This window comes from Sycon ciliatum, chromosome 10, assembly GCF_964019385.1.
Source record: "Sycon ciliatum chromosome 10, ocSycCili1.1, whole genome shotgun sequence".
Classification (NCBI taxonomy): domain Eukaryota; kingdom Metazoa; phylum Porifera; class Calcarea; order Leucosolenida; family Sycettidae; genus Sycon; species Sycon ciliatum.
Genome location: NC_088652.1, coordinates 16,879,936 through 16,896,619, shown reverse-complemented (window position 1 = coordinate 16,896,619; position 16,684 = coordinate 16,879,936). Strand labels below are relative to the sequence as shown.

At 48.0% G+C, this 16,684-nt stretch overlaps 1 protein-coding gene across 3 annotated transcripts in view; it reads left to right on the top strand.

The window, feature by feature from the left end:
* The first annotated feature begins 6,069 nt into the window (after positions 1-6,069).
* LOC135825711 (cell adhesion molecule DSCAM-like) overlaps positions 6,070-16,684 on the top strand; it is a 22,066-nt gene continuing 11,451 nt past the window's right edge. Inside the window, exons 1-6 of one of the 3 annotated variants that reach the window (XM_065338333.1) lie at positions 6,070-6,744; positions 10,153-10,262; positions 12,053-12,397; positions 13,731-13,825; positions 14,339-14,486; positions 16,181-16,330. In XM_065338333.1, the coding sequence (XP_065194405.1) occupies positions 10,196-10,262; positions 12,053-12,397; positions 13,731-13,825; positions 14,339-14,486; positions 16,181-16,330 (805 nt within the window). In that variant the 5' untranslated portion in view covers positions 6,070-6,744; positions 10,153-10,195. The remainder of the gene's footprint in view (positions 6,745-10,152; positions 10,263-12,052; positions 12,398-13,730; positions 13,826-14,338; positions 14,487-16,180; positions 16,331-16,684) is intronic. The other 2 variants (XM_065338332.1, XM_065338329.1) reach the window with 2 other exon arrangements.

Below are 16,684 nucleotides of genomic sequence, written 5' to 3'. Positions count from 1 at the left end.
CGTAAAGAGAGAGAGTGAAGGAACAAGAACAAAGAAACAACCTCATTACAACCGGCAATGCTCTTTGCTGCTGTGTGATATTTGCCTTGTCCTCCAGCATGTGTATGCCCACCCCTTTGGATACTTTGAGGTCTTTCCTGCTTCTTTTCACACCAAAACGGCGCAGATTCGATCGAATATGAGTGAATTACAGCTTGTTGAAGTCATGGACGGATAGTCGTCGAGTCTTGACTGGCCGATCGTATAATGGTTAAAGGGGAAGTTAAGGCAAAAATCAAATTTTCACCAGTTGTAGTCTTCGGGGTGCTGAGTCGAATGGTCTTGGTCCGAGGAAGCTGAGACGCTCCCTTCCTACTTGAATCCCAATCGAACTCGCGCACTTCCACTGAAACTGGGTGACTGCGCCCTGCTAGATGGGGATTTGTATGTAAAATGTCACTAAAAGCGCCATTTCGTTCTTATAAAAGCACGGATGACCGCGATTGGCCCATATGTTGTAGTCTTTTGGACGCTGAGTCGACTGGTTTTGGTCCGAAAAGGCTGCGATGCAGCGTTCCTCTTTTATTCCCAATCGAGCATGGTTGAACAAGCGGTCACGTGCTCCTGCGTACACCAGTCACCTGGTCACCGTGCCTGCAGGGTACAACTTACTAGCCTGTTTGACCTTTTTTGGGTGCAGTCCTGTCACTCGAGTTGAACTCTAGTTGAACCTTGGTGTGAAAGTTGTCGCCTGCTGGCGCGGTGACCAGGTGATTTGGGCACCCAGAAGCACGTGACCGCTTGTTCAACCATGTTCGATTGGGAATAAAGGAGGAACGCTGCATCGCAGCCTTTTCGGACCAAAACCAGTCGACTCAGCGTCCAAAAGACTACAACATATGGGCCAATCGCGGTCATCCGTGCTTTTATAAGAACGAAACGGCGCTTTTAGTGACATTTTGCATACAAATCCCCATCTAGTAGGGCGCAGTCACCCAGTTTCGGTGGAAGTGCGCGAGTTCGATTGGGATTCAAGTAGGAAGGGAGCGTCGCAGCTTCCTCGGACCAAGACCATTCGACTCAGCACCCCGAAGACTACAACTGGTGAAAATTTGATTTTAGGGTATACTTCCCCTTTAAAGGGGAAGTTAAGGCAAAAATCAAAATTGCACCAGTTGTAGTCTTCGGGGTGCTGAGTCGAATGGTCTTGGTCCGAGAAAGCTGAGGCGCTCCCTTCCGACTTGAATCCCAATCGAACTCGCGCCCTTCCACCGAAACTGGGTGACTGCGCCCTACTAGATGGGGATTTGTATGCAAAATGTCACTAAAAGCGCCATTTCGTTCTTATAAAAGCACGGATGACCGCGATTGGCCCATATGTTGTAGTCTTTTGGGCGCTGAGTCGACTGGTTTGGGTCCGAAAAGGCTGCGATGCAGCGTTCCTCCTTTATTCCCAATCGAACATGGTTGAACAAGCAGTCACGTGCTCCTGGGTGCCCAAAATCACCTGGTCACCATGCCAGCAGGCGACAACTTTCACACCAAGGTTCAACTCGAGTTCAACTCGAGTGACAGGACTGGATCCAAAAAAGGTCAAACAGGCTAGTAAGTTGTACCCTGCACGCACAGTGACCAGGTGACTGTTGTACGCAGGAGCACGTGACTGCTTGTTCAACCATGTTCGATTGGGAATAAAGGAGGAAAGCCGCATCGCAGCCTTTTCGGACCAAAACCAGTCGACTCAGCGTCCAAAAGACTACAACATATGGGCCAATCCTGGTCATCCATGCTTTTATAAGAACGAAATGGCGCTTTTAGTGACATTTTGCATACAAATCCCCATCTAGTAGGGCGCAGTCACCCAGTTTCGGTGGAAGTGCGCGAGGTCGATTGGGATTAAAGTAGGAAAGGAGCGTCTCAGCTTCCTCGGACCACGATCATTCGACTCAGCACCCCGGAGACTACAACTGGTGAAATTTTGATTTTTGCCTTAACTTCCCCTTCAACACTTCAAGTTGGCCTGCACATTGAATACAATTATTATTGTTCTAGCTACATGTAGGTTCAACTCGGATGGTGAGCCAATTTATTAAAATTACGGTGAAAAAGGAGAAGGACAAAATGTTACGAGTTGTGACTAACTGTCCACCAACGTAACCAGATCTACAGTCAGCGAGTGCGACAAAATGGCACAAAACTGACGAGGAGTACTGAGACATTCGGCGACCTCGAGACGTCCGGCGATGATAGTGGAGTTCAGTAGGATGTTGACGTTTCGGTTTGTCACAATTCGTCTTCGCTTAGCTTCCCCTTTCTACGTTTATTACATAAACTTGAGCCTCCCAAGTTGGGTGGTCTGTTGCTTTGCGTCGTCGAGTTGTAGTAAGGCCGGCTTGTCCAAATCCCATTGTCTTACTAATTTCGTCATCATTCCAGTAACTTTCGGCATTCCTTGTTGCCGTCATGCGTAGCTCATGCTCTTCTTCGTTGCGCTTTCCTTCCCCTCTTGGACCTTTCCAAACCTGAGCCTTCCAAGTTGGCAGGTTGTTGGTTTGCGCCTTGGAGAAGTGTTGGAGCTAGGTGTCAGGTCGCCGAATGTCTCAGTACTCCTTGTCAGTTTTGTGCCATTTTGTCACAATCGCTGACTGTATAAGATCTGGTTACGTTGGTGGACAGTTAAAGTCATAACTCGTAACATTTTGTCCTTCTCCTTTTTCTAGCTAGGTGTCAGTTGTTTGAATGTCTCAACACTCCTCCTAGTCAGTAGGGTCCAGCTGATATTGCTCCGAAAATGTTCGTATAATGCTCCAAAAACTACCTGATAATGCTGATTATAATGCTCCAACAAGGGCTATAATGCTCTTGGTTTGGGACAAAAATGGAAGAAAGGCTGCACATTGTCAAACTTCCAGGAAAGGATGTATATAGTCAATCTGCCTCTGAAGCTGCTGCAATATCTCTCACGAGCTCCACCACTTCTTAGCACTATAAGACATGATCACGTCTCCATTGGCTGCTCTCCATTGCAACTTTGATGCAGGGCTGTAGCTGAATAGTGGGTGTATCAAATCTTTTCCCTTGCTTATCCATGAAGTGGGATGTGAGACCATTATTGCTGGTGATCAATTGGATGCTGGAAGCTTATCATGGGAAGTGATATTCCTGCCTGCAGACAAGCTGTCACTGCTTCCACTCCGTGAACAATGTCTTCATCTGAAACAGCTTACGTCAAGCAAGTTCCCGAGGGACGATCTCAGATCGAGATCCCTCCCATTTGCGGAAATCCTGAACACACGTGGTCAGAAGTTATTTTGCCGCTCTACACCCTCTGCTTGCGCTGTCTTCTTCTCCTGAGGCTGCGTGGAGACAAATAGTTGGCCACAATACCCTTCTTTTCTGATAGCACTTGACTATAGGCCTTGCATTACAATCGTCCACGACGAACTGTACGTGCTTCACCAGGAAAGTAAAACATGCGCTGCTGAGCACTCAAATCAACTTGGTGCTTCGTCCATGAGAAATTCTAGTTCTTTTCGAGCCTGCTGAGCTGGACTCGGCAAAGGCAGTTATTAATTTTGGAGCAAGCTCTATCCGTTTATAGCCGCTCCTTCGTGCAGGTCCAAATTTGTGTCAATGGATTAGTGTTTACTTCAGTATCGCTAGACATGCGATGGCCAGAGCCTATGGCATAACACATTATTTTTATTAACCCTTTGAGAGCCGACCCATACTTGAATGTGTAGAATTCTACACACTCGACTGTGAGACTTCAACTGGCCGTAACTCGGTCAAAACTAGCTCAAATTCAACGATCCAAATATCTACCTCGAAGAGAAAACTCTCAGCGTGCCGTAGAACCCATCCGCGACGCGCTGCGATCAACGGTTCTTGAAATAAATCGCTCGTAAGTTCAGCCGCGATCGCGGCACTTGAAAAGCGTGGGAGTGCAACTCGAAATTTGAGAATTTTGAGACTTTTCCTCGCGCTGAGTTACTCCAATTTGCGTGGGTTTCACTGGTAGTATTTCCAAGGGTACACAGCGAAAAAATCGAAACTCTGCGATCAAGAAAAATGAAAATGCTGGAGCAGGACGAAGGTGCACGCATTTCAAGCAGTTTTCGCTAGTTCGCTGCTCTCCGGCGCTGGATATATGGCGTCCTGGTCATCATGCGTGACCTCAGTCTCTTCCTCTCGCGGAGACCTTTCCAGGAAGCCCAAGATTGTGAAGATTGAGTGAGTAGAACTGAAGTTACGTCCCAAAGAACATGAAAATATGCAGAATTTTGAAATTTTCAATCGGCTCTCAAAGGGTTAACAGGAAACTCCTCTTCCTCTGTTTGATATTCACTTCGCGTAGATCTACGTAGTCTCCATGGCTCTCCATGAATTCTAAAAAATCCTCGTATTAAAATCATCGTTACGGATTTTGTGCACTTCGAAGCATAAACAGCCTCAGTTGCAACGTTGGGCATGCTACATCACAAGTACATTTACATGACATTGCTACATAAAGACTTTATGTAGCAATGACATTACTGTATGTAGTCTGGTAAATGTAGCGCTAAAGCTAGTATTAAAAGGTGTTACGTGTGACGGTGTCTACACTCACAGTCACAAAGTCATTTGCCGGTACAATACATGGCGTTGCACCTCATGCAGTCATGGCGTTAGCCGATTGTTGCCAAAAACCATGAGATTTCCCGACAGTATCCACTATAAAACTCGTCATGCCGCTCAAACCTGACATAATGCTCGTCTTGTTCCTTCCTAATGCTCCTTATTGCTCTAATGCTCGGATAGTCTTATAATGCCGAATATAATGCCGGCATTATCCGCTGGACCCTACCCGATGGACGAGATGTTGCCGGCAGGTGGGCCGTCAGGAATGGCCTTAGCGCTTCGCGGCCGGAGGCGCAGAGCATCTCGAGCGCTGGGATGTGCCCCCCCCCCCCCCCCCCACACACACCCCACGAGCCACTGTTCATGCAAGGACTTAGGTGGACACAGACCAGACCCGCGTAGACTACCCTGTAGTGTTGGTGTGAAAATACTCTCTCCCTCTCCCTTCCTCTTGAGTCTTGCGTGTGGACTACACCATGCCACATCTCCGTTGATCTTCACCACAGACGAGAACAGGCCGAAAGGAGGCGAAACATAGTCCGCACGAAAATGAAACTCGGCATCACACACTGTCGCTTCGATGACAGGTTTCCTGACGGTAGAATCGCCATAAGAGAGGGAGGGGGGGGGGGGGGGGGGGGGTGGGGGGATCATAGCAGACTAGCTTCCATCACAATCATTACATTATTTTGGTCATGTAGATCTACCTGATCTACAGTATCGAGCTCTACGCTCACGATCACCACACATGAGTCCGTCTGTTGATGGGTAGTAAAAAGCTTTTACGACTCCCTCGGCCTGAACCTGGTTAGCACCTGCAGGCGCGCACAGTACTACTACTAGTGCATGAGGGACCACCGCTCAACACATTTGGTCATTTTGGGACCAGAAAGCAGTGAGTTCAAACAAGCAGTAGGTCTACCTGGTCTACTCACCCTCGAGCCTCACCTAGTACTAGCCTAGCAGTGAGCTTGCACGAGAACCCCAGACAGCACATAGCACGCAGTAGACTACATGACGAGTCAGCAGAATGTTTTTGCGATAATTTGAATTTAATAGGGCTTGAAAGTGCTACGTCACTCCATAGCAATGGCATAGCAACAATTTGAAAAATTCGAAAACTGGATCCACCTGGATCCAGTTTTTGTATGGATCCAAGCACATTTCAAGCGGTCTCACTCACAGCAAGGTGATGTTGCCAGTGAAACTGACTGATTTGGCTAGTGGGGGCGGGGTGACAACTGGTGGCGAAGTAAAAGTTGCACCTGCATACGACATGAGTGGGTTGCTATGCACCCACATACTGAGGCAATAGCAAAGTCACACCTTAGTGGATCCAAAATAGAAATCTGATGTCAATTTACTACTCCCAGGCCGTTTTTGACGTCATCACTTTCAAGCCCTATTATCATGGCGATGATATGAATAGTGACTGCAACCATCTTGTAAAATCTCAACGAGAAAGAAGGTTCGCAGACCCCCGTTGACTCATTCTGTACTGCAAATCTCGTCCTTGCCGGCTTGGCTCACTTTGTGCTTCACGAGGGTTGGCCTAGAACTTGAAGAAAAATGTTTGCCAAGCCAAGACAGCTATCGAGGCAAACATTTGACAGGCGTTTAGCGGCGCTGAACCGCCCCGAGCCTAGTTTTATCTCGGTGGTGGGCTAGTTCCTTCGGTGACAACTGGCGGAAATTGTCGCCAGAAGTGATTTCCGTGCTCAGCAGTTGTGCCAAGGATCGCGTACGAGCTAGTCAGCGGGCGCATGGTATTACGCTCAGCCATCCGTGTTTGGAGGAATGTCCGAGCAGCGAGTAAACAGACGACAGTTGCATATTCTGCATCATTCTAGTCCCGATGCGATACCCTCATGCACATCCAGTCAGACATGGTTGCCACATGCGAGTAGTCACGGATGCCACGTCGCAAGCCAGGCAAGTGACATTTCAGTCGTCGAAGAGCCGAAAGGAAGTTCAGGAAAAACGAGAGCAGGCAGCTGGCGGTTGTCCGAGGTGCCTTTGCGTTATTCAACTAGCTGCTTACGAGCAGAGTTGTCTGGTTGTTTCTGCGGAGCGGATCGGGAAGCGAGTGTGGCGCGGAGCATTCTATTGGAACAGCAGAATAGCAAGAGATCATCCATCGCACGGGTAAGAATGGTAGCATTACCGTATTTTTCGGAGTATAGTGCGCACCTTTGTATAACGCGCACCCCGAATCTTCATTGGGGGTGCGCACTTCAATCTTCACTGAAGTACATGCATTTCATATTCGGAGCATAGTGCGCACCTGCGATTTAGGGCCTAAAATAGCACATCTAAAGTGCGCACTATACTCCGGAAAATACGGTACACTTTATGATAGTTCTGCGGATTTGTTTGAAGAACCTAACGGTTTGCATGGCAGGTCAAGACATCCAAGTAGAGACACGACTCGGTACAGCGACAGAAAAGCAAGCGTGTGTAGGACAGGGTGGGGGGGGGGGGACTGTACGCGCCATTTGCTAGTACACACACATACACAAACAAACACACACACCACACACATGTGTACACATACACACATTCACAAACACACACACACACATGCACACACACATGCACACACACATGCACACACACACACACACACACACACACACACACGCACACACACACACACACATACGCATACACAAACAAAGACGTCCAGGCCCACGCACCGCGCTCAAGAGAACACAGCCATGCACACTCCACAACCAGTATTCTTTTGCACTAGTGTAAGCAGGGTTTAGCCCAAAACGAAACTACTTCCTCCGCCCAGGCAAAATTTTCGCTTATCTCCTTCAGCCCAATGTCAGGTGTCTGACAGCAATTTTTACATCGTGTGCACTTCACCATCATACAAATCTGCTGGTTCAGGCGTACCAGTTCCAAACATGTCGGCTAAGTCGCCAAGGAGTAAAGAAACACCTAGAGTAGAGCGAGTTGAAGGCGAGTGAACTGGTATAAAAAAACACGAGGTCAGTCACTGGTCAAGGTGGGTGCTGCTAGAGTACAGAGCAGAGGTGTCATGCTGCGAAAAGCCAGTGTGTTTGATTGCATCCGGCACAAGATGTGTGCGGTAAAAATGCACGTGAGCTTGAAGCTGAGAAAGCCACTCAGCGACGCTCGCCCACATACTGCAAAACTGAACCAGAACCGGTACTGGGCAAAACAGGGGGAAAGAAAGGCTTCGATGATAGGGTTGTCACTCACCCAGCTCATTCACCTGATGTCAAAGTGAACGATCCTGCAAAGTGACGCTGAGCTCGTCAGCTTCGGCTGGTAAGAAACACGACTGATCGTACTCATGAAGGAGGTGAAGCGCTTGGAAAAGTGTCGATACGAAATATTTGCGCTTCTGGAAAGTGCGAAGTACTACCCGACAACAAGTGCTGCGTCGGCTGATGACCAAGGATGACTTCCACATTTTTCGACTTGGATAATTTCTCTTGATGTTCAACGACTCCTCAACTCATTCTGAGTCGTTATAACCTGTTCTGAGAACCTTGAATGTATCAGTAAAAAGTGCAAAGACAAGCGAAAATTTTGCTTGGGCGGAGGAAGTAGTAGTCTGTCCCTCCAGGAAATCGCGATTCCACGGGTGCAACAAATTTCGAGTTGTTAGCCCAAACCCGCGATTTTGTGCAAAATCCTTTTGATTTTCCTCGTTTTGTTGTTGTTTTCTGCACTTTTTTTTACATCACTATGCGCTTTTCATGCAGTGCATGCTTTCCATCAACATGTTGATTATTTGCACAGTACGACTCGTACTACTCCCGAGTAGATCTACTGCGCAAATAGCGATTCTACGGATGCAACAGATTTCGTGATTAGGTCCAAATCAGCAATTTCCTTCAAATAATTCCGCGAATTCCTGGCAAGTTCCGCATCTTGCCGCACTTTTCGCCGCGGTTTTGTTGTTGTTTCCTGTCGCAACTTCTTGCGCAAGTTTTCAAGAACTTTTCCGCAAATTCCCGCAGGGACAGACTACTAGGACAGTAGTTGGCTCTAACCAGTTTATTGACACTCATCTTTTCCAATATTGTCTGCTGAATAGAAAAGCAACTTTTAATTAACCCTTTCCGTGCTAATGACGCCTATGGACGTCATGCGCGCTGTACGCCAAATGACTAATGACGTCTAAAGACGTCATGAGATTTGCGCAGTACATCGCGGTGCATAGATCAGTGTACAAACTTTCGTAACTCCGTCAAAAATAAGTCTATCGTGACAATCGATACACCGTTGGAATTGGAAAGGTATTGAGCTCAGCTGTCCAGTTCTTCGCGATAGGAAAAGGATTGACGGAGCAGCGACGGTGTGAACACGGAATTTACGGCACTGAGCGATCGTGAATTTTTTGTTCATGCATTCACAGTTTTCTGTTGCCTGCCAGGGGATTTCCCTTTGGCACAGCGCATGCGTAATGGACACCAGCGAAAGCACGTGGATCTCAGCTTTGCAGAGCAGTTTGAATCGTGAAAATCGGCTGAACTGGAACAAGAAACCGAAAAAGAATGTGAGATCGAGTTGCTGTGCCTTTCCGAGGCATCGTGAAGTAGTTTCGAGAGGCCATAGCAGTTGCACCGCCCTGCATATTGAGACGAGAGCTACCAGGATGGATTCGCTTGGTTGTGATCTTTCCAACAAGCCCAGGATGACGAAAATCCATCAAGGTGAACTGAATTGAGAGAAAAATTCGTTCGGACCTATTCGCGAAAACGTCACCAGGAGAGTGCCCTGGAAAGGCAGTTTGCTGGAGTAAAAGAGGTCAGCACGGAAAGGGTTAAAGAAGGGTTTATGCCACACCCCAAAGTTGTGTAGTAAGAAATATTCATAAAAGTATTATTATTAGTATCACCAATTACTCTATGCATTCGGGTGGACAGGTATACTCATAAAGGTCGTCAAAGTTGAAACTAGGAAAGTCTAAACTCAGGCGGCAAGGTAGTTGTTTGAAGGATTCCATGAAATCGTCACTCTAAGTGCAGTAGCTGCACCATGGTCGCAAAGATTCAAGGAACTGTCTCATATCCTGGCCAGTTGGATATGCCAGCTTCCCCACATAGTCGAGGCTTCCACGAACGGTAAACCAAGTTTCCGGCATCGGTAAGATCCAAAATCAACAGCTAAGAACTAGGGGTGTGCACGGGTAGTCGGGCACCCGTGCTGCCCGTGAGGACCTCGGGTAGACGGGTACAGAATCGTACCCGAAAACCCGAAGTCGCAGATGACATCATGTACAGTGCACGTGTACAAGTTCATGTAATACTCCGCATGTCTACCCAGTGTGTAAGGGAAGGGGTGCATTGTGGTGTTACCATGGAAACATTACTTGATCAGGTACCCGTGCTACCCGTGGAAAACTACACCAACCCGATACCCGAAGAAAATGTTACCCGACTCAGCCCTGCTAAGAACGAGCCAAAGCACTTGAACAAAAACCGACCTCGTGTGATGAGACGGACAAAATTATCGTTTTTTTCTGGTCGATTTTGAAAGTTTGCATATTTCCTGATCCTGTCTCTGCTGTAGGCTTTAGTCTGTCGTCATCACTCAGGCTGACTACAAGCGAAGCATGCACGCCAACCATCACGCCATCCATGCTGCGTTCGCCCTGCTGACCCTTGCTTTGCATCACGGAGGTAGGTCTCTAGTACACGTAATGCCTGGGTTTGACAGCCGTACCGACCGACACCATATTGTTCCCCCGGTACTATGTACAGCTAGAGACCCGATGGATGAGTTGTTGCCGGCAGGTGGGCCATCAAGAATGGCCTTAGCGCTTCGCGGCCGGAGGTGCAGAGTACCCCGAACACTGGGATTTATATCATAATATTAACTTTCAACGCACGCAGCCGCAGCTAGTCACTGGCAAAACAAAAGAAAGGAGGATTAAACCCTTCTCGAAATTTCTCCAAAATTGAAGGATTTGGAGAAATCTGGAGGTTTTTTCTTCTTCTTTTTGATGTGCACGGTTGTGTGCGTTGAAAGTTCATGATGAGGCTACAGAGGAGTTATGCCATTCTCATTAATCGTTACACCATCACAAGCCGAGTTGCTATTGACTTGCGAAAAGTGCTCGATCCCGTGAGGGCAGAGCCAAATGACACAAGTCCTCAATGGAACAAGGCAATCTGTTGCTCCTGCTCCGATTGTCATGGCTATTCACTAATCTTCAGGTATCAATACTAGTGGTATAGTACCTGTCACAACCCTTACCACTACACTAGGCATGTACTCTTGATAATAGTGATTATGTCATCCAATAGGGCTTGAAAGTGATGACGTCAAAAACGGCCTGGGAGTAGTAACTTGACATCGGATTTCTATTTTGGATCCACTAAGGTGTGACTTTGCTATTGCCTCAGTATGTGGGTGCATAGCAACCCACTCATGTCGTATGCAGGTGCGACTTTTACTTCGCCACCAGTTGTCACCCTGCCCCCAATAGGGCTTGAAAGTGATGACGTCAAAAACGACCTGGGAGTAGTAAGTTGACATCAGATTTCTATTTTGGATCCACTAAGGTGTGACTTTGCTATTGCCTCAGTATGTGGGTGCATAGCAACCCACTCATGTCGTATGCAGGTGCGACTTTTACTTCGCCACCAGATGTCACCCCGCCCCCAATAGCTGAATCAGTCAGTTTCACTGGCTACATCACCTTGCTGTGACGCAGACCGCTTGAACTGTGCTTGGATCCATACAAACAATGGATCCAAGTGGATCCAGCTTTTGAATTTTTCAAATTGTTGCTATGCCATTGCTATGCTGTGACGTAGCGCTTTCAAGCCCCATTGCGGCTTGTGGACTTCAGAGCTGTGCAACATGCTCGAAACCATCCCGTATCGGACGGACTGTTCATGAGTACAGCCGTAGAGGGTTGTACTGGCGGTAAATGTATACTGCATACCACAGTGCAAACGGTGTGCCTGAGGTCTGCTATGGTAAACGTATACTGCATTGAAACACCTTAGTACCGTACTCACACGCCTAAAGGGGCACGCACTTACATTCTAATAAAAGGGCACATCCACATATAAAAGCATGAAAAAAAACACAAGACCCAAGAGTGTATTTCGAAGACTAGAATACTCGTACTGAAAGACATGCCCTTGTATGCGGAACATTTGTTTCCTGGCGAAATGGAGAAAAAAATGCATTTTTCGCATATAAGGGCATGGACTTGTACGTGAGTAAATACAGTATAAACATGGCTGGGTACAACGTGTACAATTGAGCTTAACGTAATACTCCGCTGGAATCTGAAATACTGGTATACCATGCCCAGGCGCAGGGTACACATATTGTGATGTAACACTGCCGCAAGTACATTTCTACTGGTGTGCTATTTGCCAAAATCATTATCCTTGGCACTCAGAGTTTGTGGCGTGGTACTTATTTCATGTTGTCTCCTGTTCTCTGCATACAGTTCAGGGGCAGTCTCTGGGAGCACCCACAGTCGAATCGGCCAGCCTGGGCATTCTCGTCGAGGGCAGGAGCAGCGTAAACGCGAGCATCAACTGCCACACAACCGTTACGGGGAGCAGCGATGAGTTTGTCCTGCAATGGTTCCGTAACAACGAATCCGTGACGGCACAACAGGAAGAATTTTCACCAACAGGTGCTGCAGTACGTTTCTTTTCGAACAACCTGAATTTGAACGACGGCGATGGTGTCTGGTTGGAAAACGACTCGGCCACGTACACGTGTATTTTGATGGACAAGACCGCTGATCTGAAATCGGCGCCCACCGTGTTTCGCTTAGTCGTCAATGGTACGTGCGCATGGAATGTTCCTAAATTGTATGCAAGCACCAACACCGGTTTTATTCGGTGGACCGGTGCAACTGATCCCGACTCATCTTGAGCATACAGTAGAACTTGTCAAGGCGACCACTCGGATAAGGCGTCCACCTGTTCTAGAAACCCACTGCAACCAGGACCAAGGGGTGCTATTTCTAGTCAAGTGACCCTGGATAAGGAGACCACCTGGTAACAGAGACCACAGTGTGAAGGTCCCTTGAGCGGTCGTGTTAGACGGATTTCACTGTATGCCGAAGTGCTAAATTCGGTTTGCGATAAGTCAGCAATAGTTGTTTGCTATCGTGCACTGTCATTGCCCGATCGTACAGCATATCAGAGTGTAATCACTAGATACATGCCCCCCCCCCCCCCGATCAAACCACGGGCCATGTAGGGGATTCTCCCTTGCATCATGTACCCTGATTGTCCAAGTGTACAGCACAGGAGAGTGCAATGACCAGCTGCATGTCCCCCCCCCCCACACCCCCCCCCCCCCCCCACACACACACCCCGTCCCCCAACCAAACCGTGGGCCAATCAGGGGACATTACCTCTTGACACAAATGCGGGCGACTTAAAATATCAATGTGCTTTCTTTTTCACAGGGTTCAGAAGCATGCATGCTCACTTGTGGAGTAGTTTGCAGTCAGGATGCACACCATATTCCACATGTGAAACAGAGCTCCAGACGGGCACACGTTTGGTGGCATTACCAGCACACGAATTCGTATGATAGCACTTTGCAAGGATAGACTTGGATGGAGAGCCAATGATTAATTTCTAGCAAAGAAAAGGACCAAGAAACTACGAGTTACGCTATACTTTCCACTAACACCAACAGTTCCTTGACAATCAGTTCATGCGATAACTCATAGCTCATGTTATCGCATGAGCTGATTGTCAAGTAACTGTTGGTGTAAGTGAACAATATAACACAACTTGTACTTCCTTGGTCCTTTTCTCTATTATTTTGCTTTGCGGGTTGCTTTTGGTTCAATGCTGTGCGAAGGTGTGTTGCTTTCCGTTCAGTGCTGTGCGTGTCCGTGTTGCTGTTGGTTCCATGCTGTGCGTGTCTGTGTTGCTGTTGGTTCAATGCTGTGCGTGTCTGTGTGGCTGTTGGTTCAATGCTGTGCGTGTCTGTGTTGCTGTTGGTTCAATGCTGTGCGTGTCTGTGTTGCTGTTGGTTCAATGCTGTGCGTGTCTGTATGGCTGTTGGTTCAATGCTGTGCGTGTCTGTGTTGCTGTTGGTTCAATGCTGTGTTGGTCTGTGTTCTCTTTGCCGGGTGCATTGTTTGTGATCTGCAGTACCGGCAGAGGTTTTGAACATCTCTGCAACAAGTGCAATCCTAGGCCAGGACCTCATACTGACCTGCAACACACGTGGTACTTCGCCATTGAACGTGAGCCAGGCTTTCCTATCTCTTTCTCTTCGCTTTACATTAGCCGCATCCTATAGTATAGGTGGACATGATTAGAGCTGCTTGAAGTTTTCAAAGCCAGAGAACGAATAAGAAAAGTTGCACATATGTGTGGGGGCACTGGGGGAGCAAGTTGGGACAAAGGGAGGAATGGGGGCAGGGGAGGGAACCCAGTGGGGGCAGGGGAGGGGACCCAGTGGGGGCAGGGGGGACCCAGTGGGGGCAGGGGGGGGGGGACCCAGTGGGGACAGGGGAGCAAGTGGGGACAGAGGTAGGGGCAGGGTATGACATTCTATCCTCAGTGGCGTTGATGCGTTATTGGGTATCTAACTACGTTCATCAGCAGTAGTCGTTGCGGAGTGCGCAAACTGAAATCTGATCTTTACGGCGTCAAAATGAAGCCTCCTGGTAGCATTCACAACTGTTCTTCCCTATGCGGAACCGAGTGAGTTGCATTACAAGATCTTCCGGTCTGCCCATAATTGTGCTTCACAGTACACGTGGACTCTGCCGAACGGTACTCTGTACCATCGGCAAACCCTGACGGTGGCTAGCGTGCAGAGCACGGACGGCGGACGCTACTCGTGCAAAGTTCAGAATGGCTTCGGCTTGCAAATAGAGCCCATTGACATCCCAGTGCTGGGTAAGACTAGACTGTTATCGCACCCTGCTGGTATTCTTCTGGGCAAGATAGATGAGCATGAACAGGGGCGTGCTCGGCCCCCCAACTAGGGGGTGCACGGGAGCCGAGGGGAGCCCCCCCCCGGCAATTTTCTGCAATTTGTTTGCAACCTTTCTTGAATTTTAGAGCATATTTGCATACATTACCATTGCAATTACCCAGATTAAAAATTTTTGGGGGGTGCACGTGCCCCCCGTGCCCATCGCCGAGCACGCGCCTGATGAAGAGGACATTTTGGTTACAGAACATTATCCTGGGTTATAGAGGAGGGTTTCTTTATTTTTTTCTTTATAATAATTTTTTTCACTGAATACCACACAGAACCATCAGATGCTGCACAGCGGGGATGCTGGTGTGTGCAACATTTAAAGTGCACCTCTCAAAGATTTATTTTCGTGGTCACTGTGGAGAACGTTCAGTACCTCCTTCCTCTGATTCCTTAGCGCTTGGGTACCATTTCGTGAGCTTGACAAAACACCGCAGTCGAACACTTCAACATGATTATTATTATTATTATTATTTGTGCTCCCGCGTCAATGGGCTCGCCCAAATTCGCTTGCACCGAACCATGCGAAAAAAGGCCGCCAGCAGGCAGGCAGGCAAAGAAAAATAGAAAATGGTGTCACATAAACTAATACAAACAAGAATATCATTATTGATGACATTAATATACTGAATGAATGGCAAGGCCATGTGAATACGGATAATACGGATAATCAGAGTACCAAAAACAAAGAATGTAGCTGAAACCATTGCAGTGCCAACTTCCTTCACCAGTACTCTGCCTTGTACGCATCTGTAACTGCGTTGCACAGATATGTCCATTCACGGCGATCCAGTGCTCGCTGAGCCATCAGCTGCAAGTCCCTTGGAGTCCTCAGACGGCAGCCGACTCGCTCCGCGTCTTGATTCAGCAGGACCGGTAGCGTGATCCGCGGCCGCCCACGGTATCCCGGCACGGAGCAGCCAAAGAATCCACTCATGGCCTCCCTAGCCGGTGTGTGCTCATCTGATCGCAGGATGTGGCCGAACAACCGCCATCTTGCATTCACCAGAATGTTGCCAAGTGGAGCAGCACTGCAGCGCTCGTAAACCAAATCGTTTGACAGTCGGTTGGGCCACCTGATACCCAAGATATGCCGAAGTTGCCGCCGATGATACGATTCCAGCGCTTCAATTGTCTGTCGAGTGATGCCCCATGTGGAGCAGTTGTAAAGCAAGACAGGTAACACGAAGCAGTTATACAGCCGGACGCGCACCTCCAGACTCACTTGGTCTCTTCTCTTCCATAACTGGCAGAGGGACTTAAACGCTATCGCCGCAAGCTGCTTTCTGCGGGTGACATCCTCTGCATCACCAAGGAGAGAGCCGAGTTTCTTGACCATACGCCATGATTAACAACATGATCAACATGATTAACAGATCCTTTTTCTGGAGTTTGCAGGAGAAAGCCACCTGAAAAGTACAATGTCTCATATTGGGTGGAAGATGCAATGATTCCAATGGTGAAAGTCGTTGATCGGATCAGCTGTTCCAGAGTATAGCATTAGAGAGTTTCAATAAAATTTGGCGACATCACGATGACATCATCATAACTATACATGTAGCCAGATATGTCAAGTAGGTCATTGTCTATTTTGTGTACCATTGACCAGAGAGGCCAAACCTGGGTGACAGTTACGCCCCGCAAGTCATCGGCAACCAACAACGACAGCTCAAAGTCACGTGGAACACCTCTGTATTCTCTACGGGCAACACACCGATCACACGCTATTTTGTCAGGTGCACATCGACCTTGACTCCAGGTGAGGGTGACCTCTTTCAATGATAGTGCAGCATTAGTGATCGTCTCAAGGAGTTTCCCATTTGCATTGCGTTATGTCCCGTTTGAATATTTGCCATCATTGGGGCTTGAAAAATAGGCCAGCATGTATGCAATGTCACAAATGTATTCCCGTAGCTATGCAGAAGACGTTACTTCAGTAACGTCTGGCGCTAGCCAGGGTCCACACAGCTTTAATTTGGTATTTGTTTGTTTGTGTCACGCCTGGCGCTATCCCGTATCTGTCCCGTACCGTACCGTACCATCAAAGATAGCTGGCCACAAACAGCTGGCCACAATATTCAAATAGGGCTTTCAAATGCAAGATCATAACGTG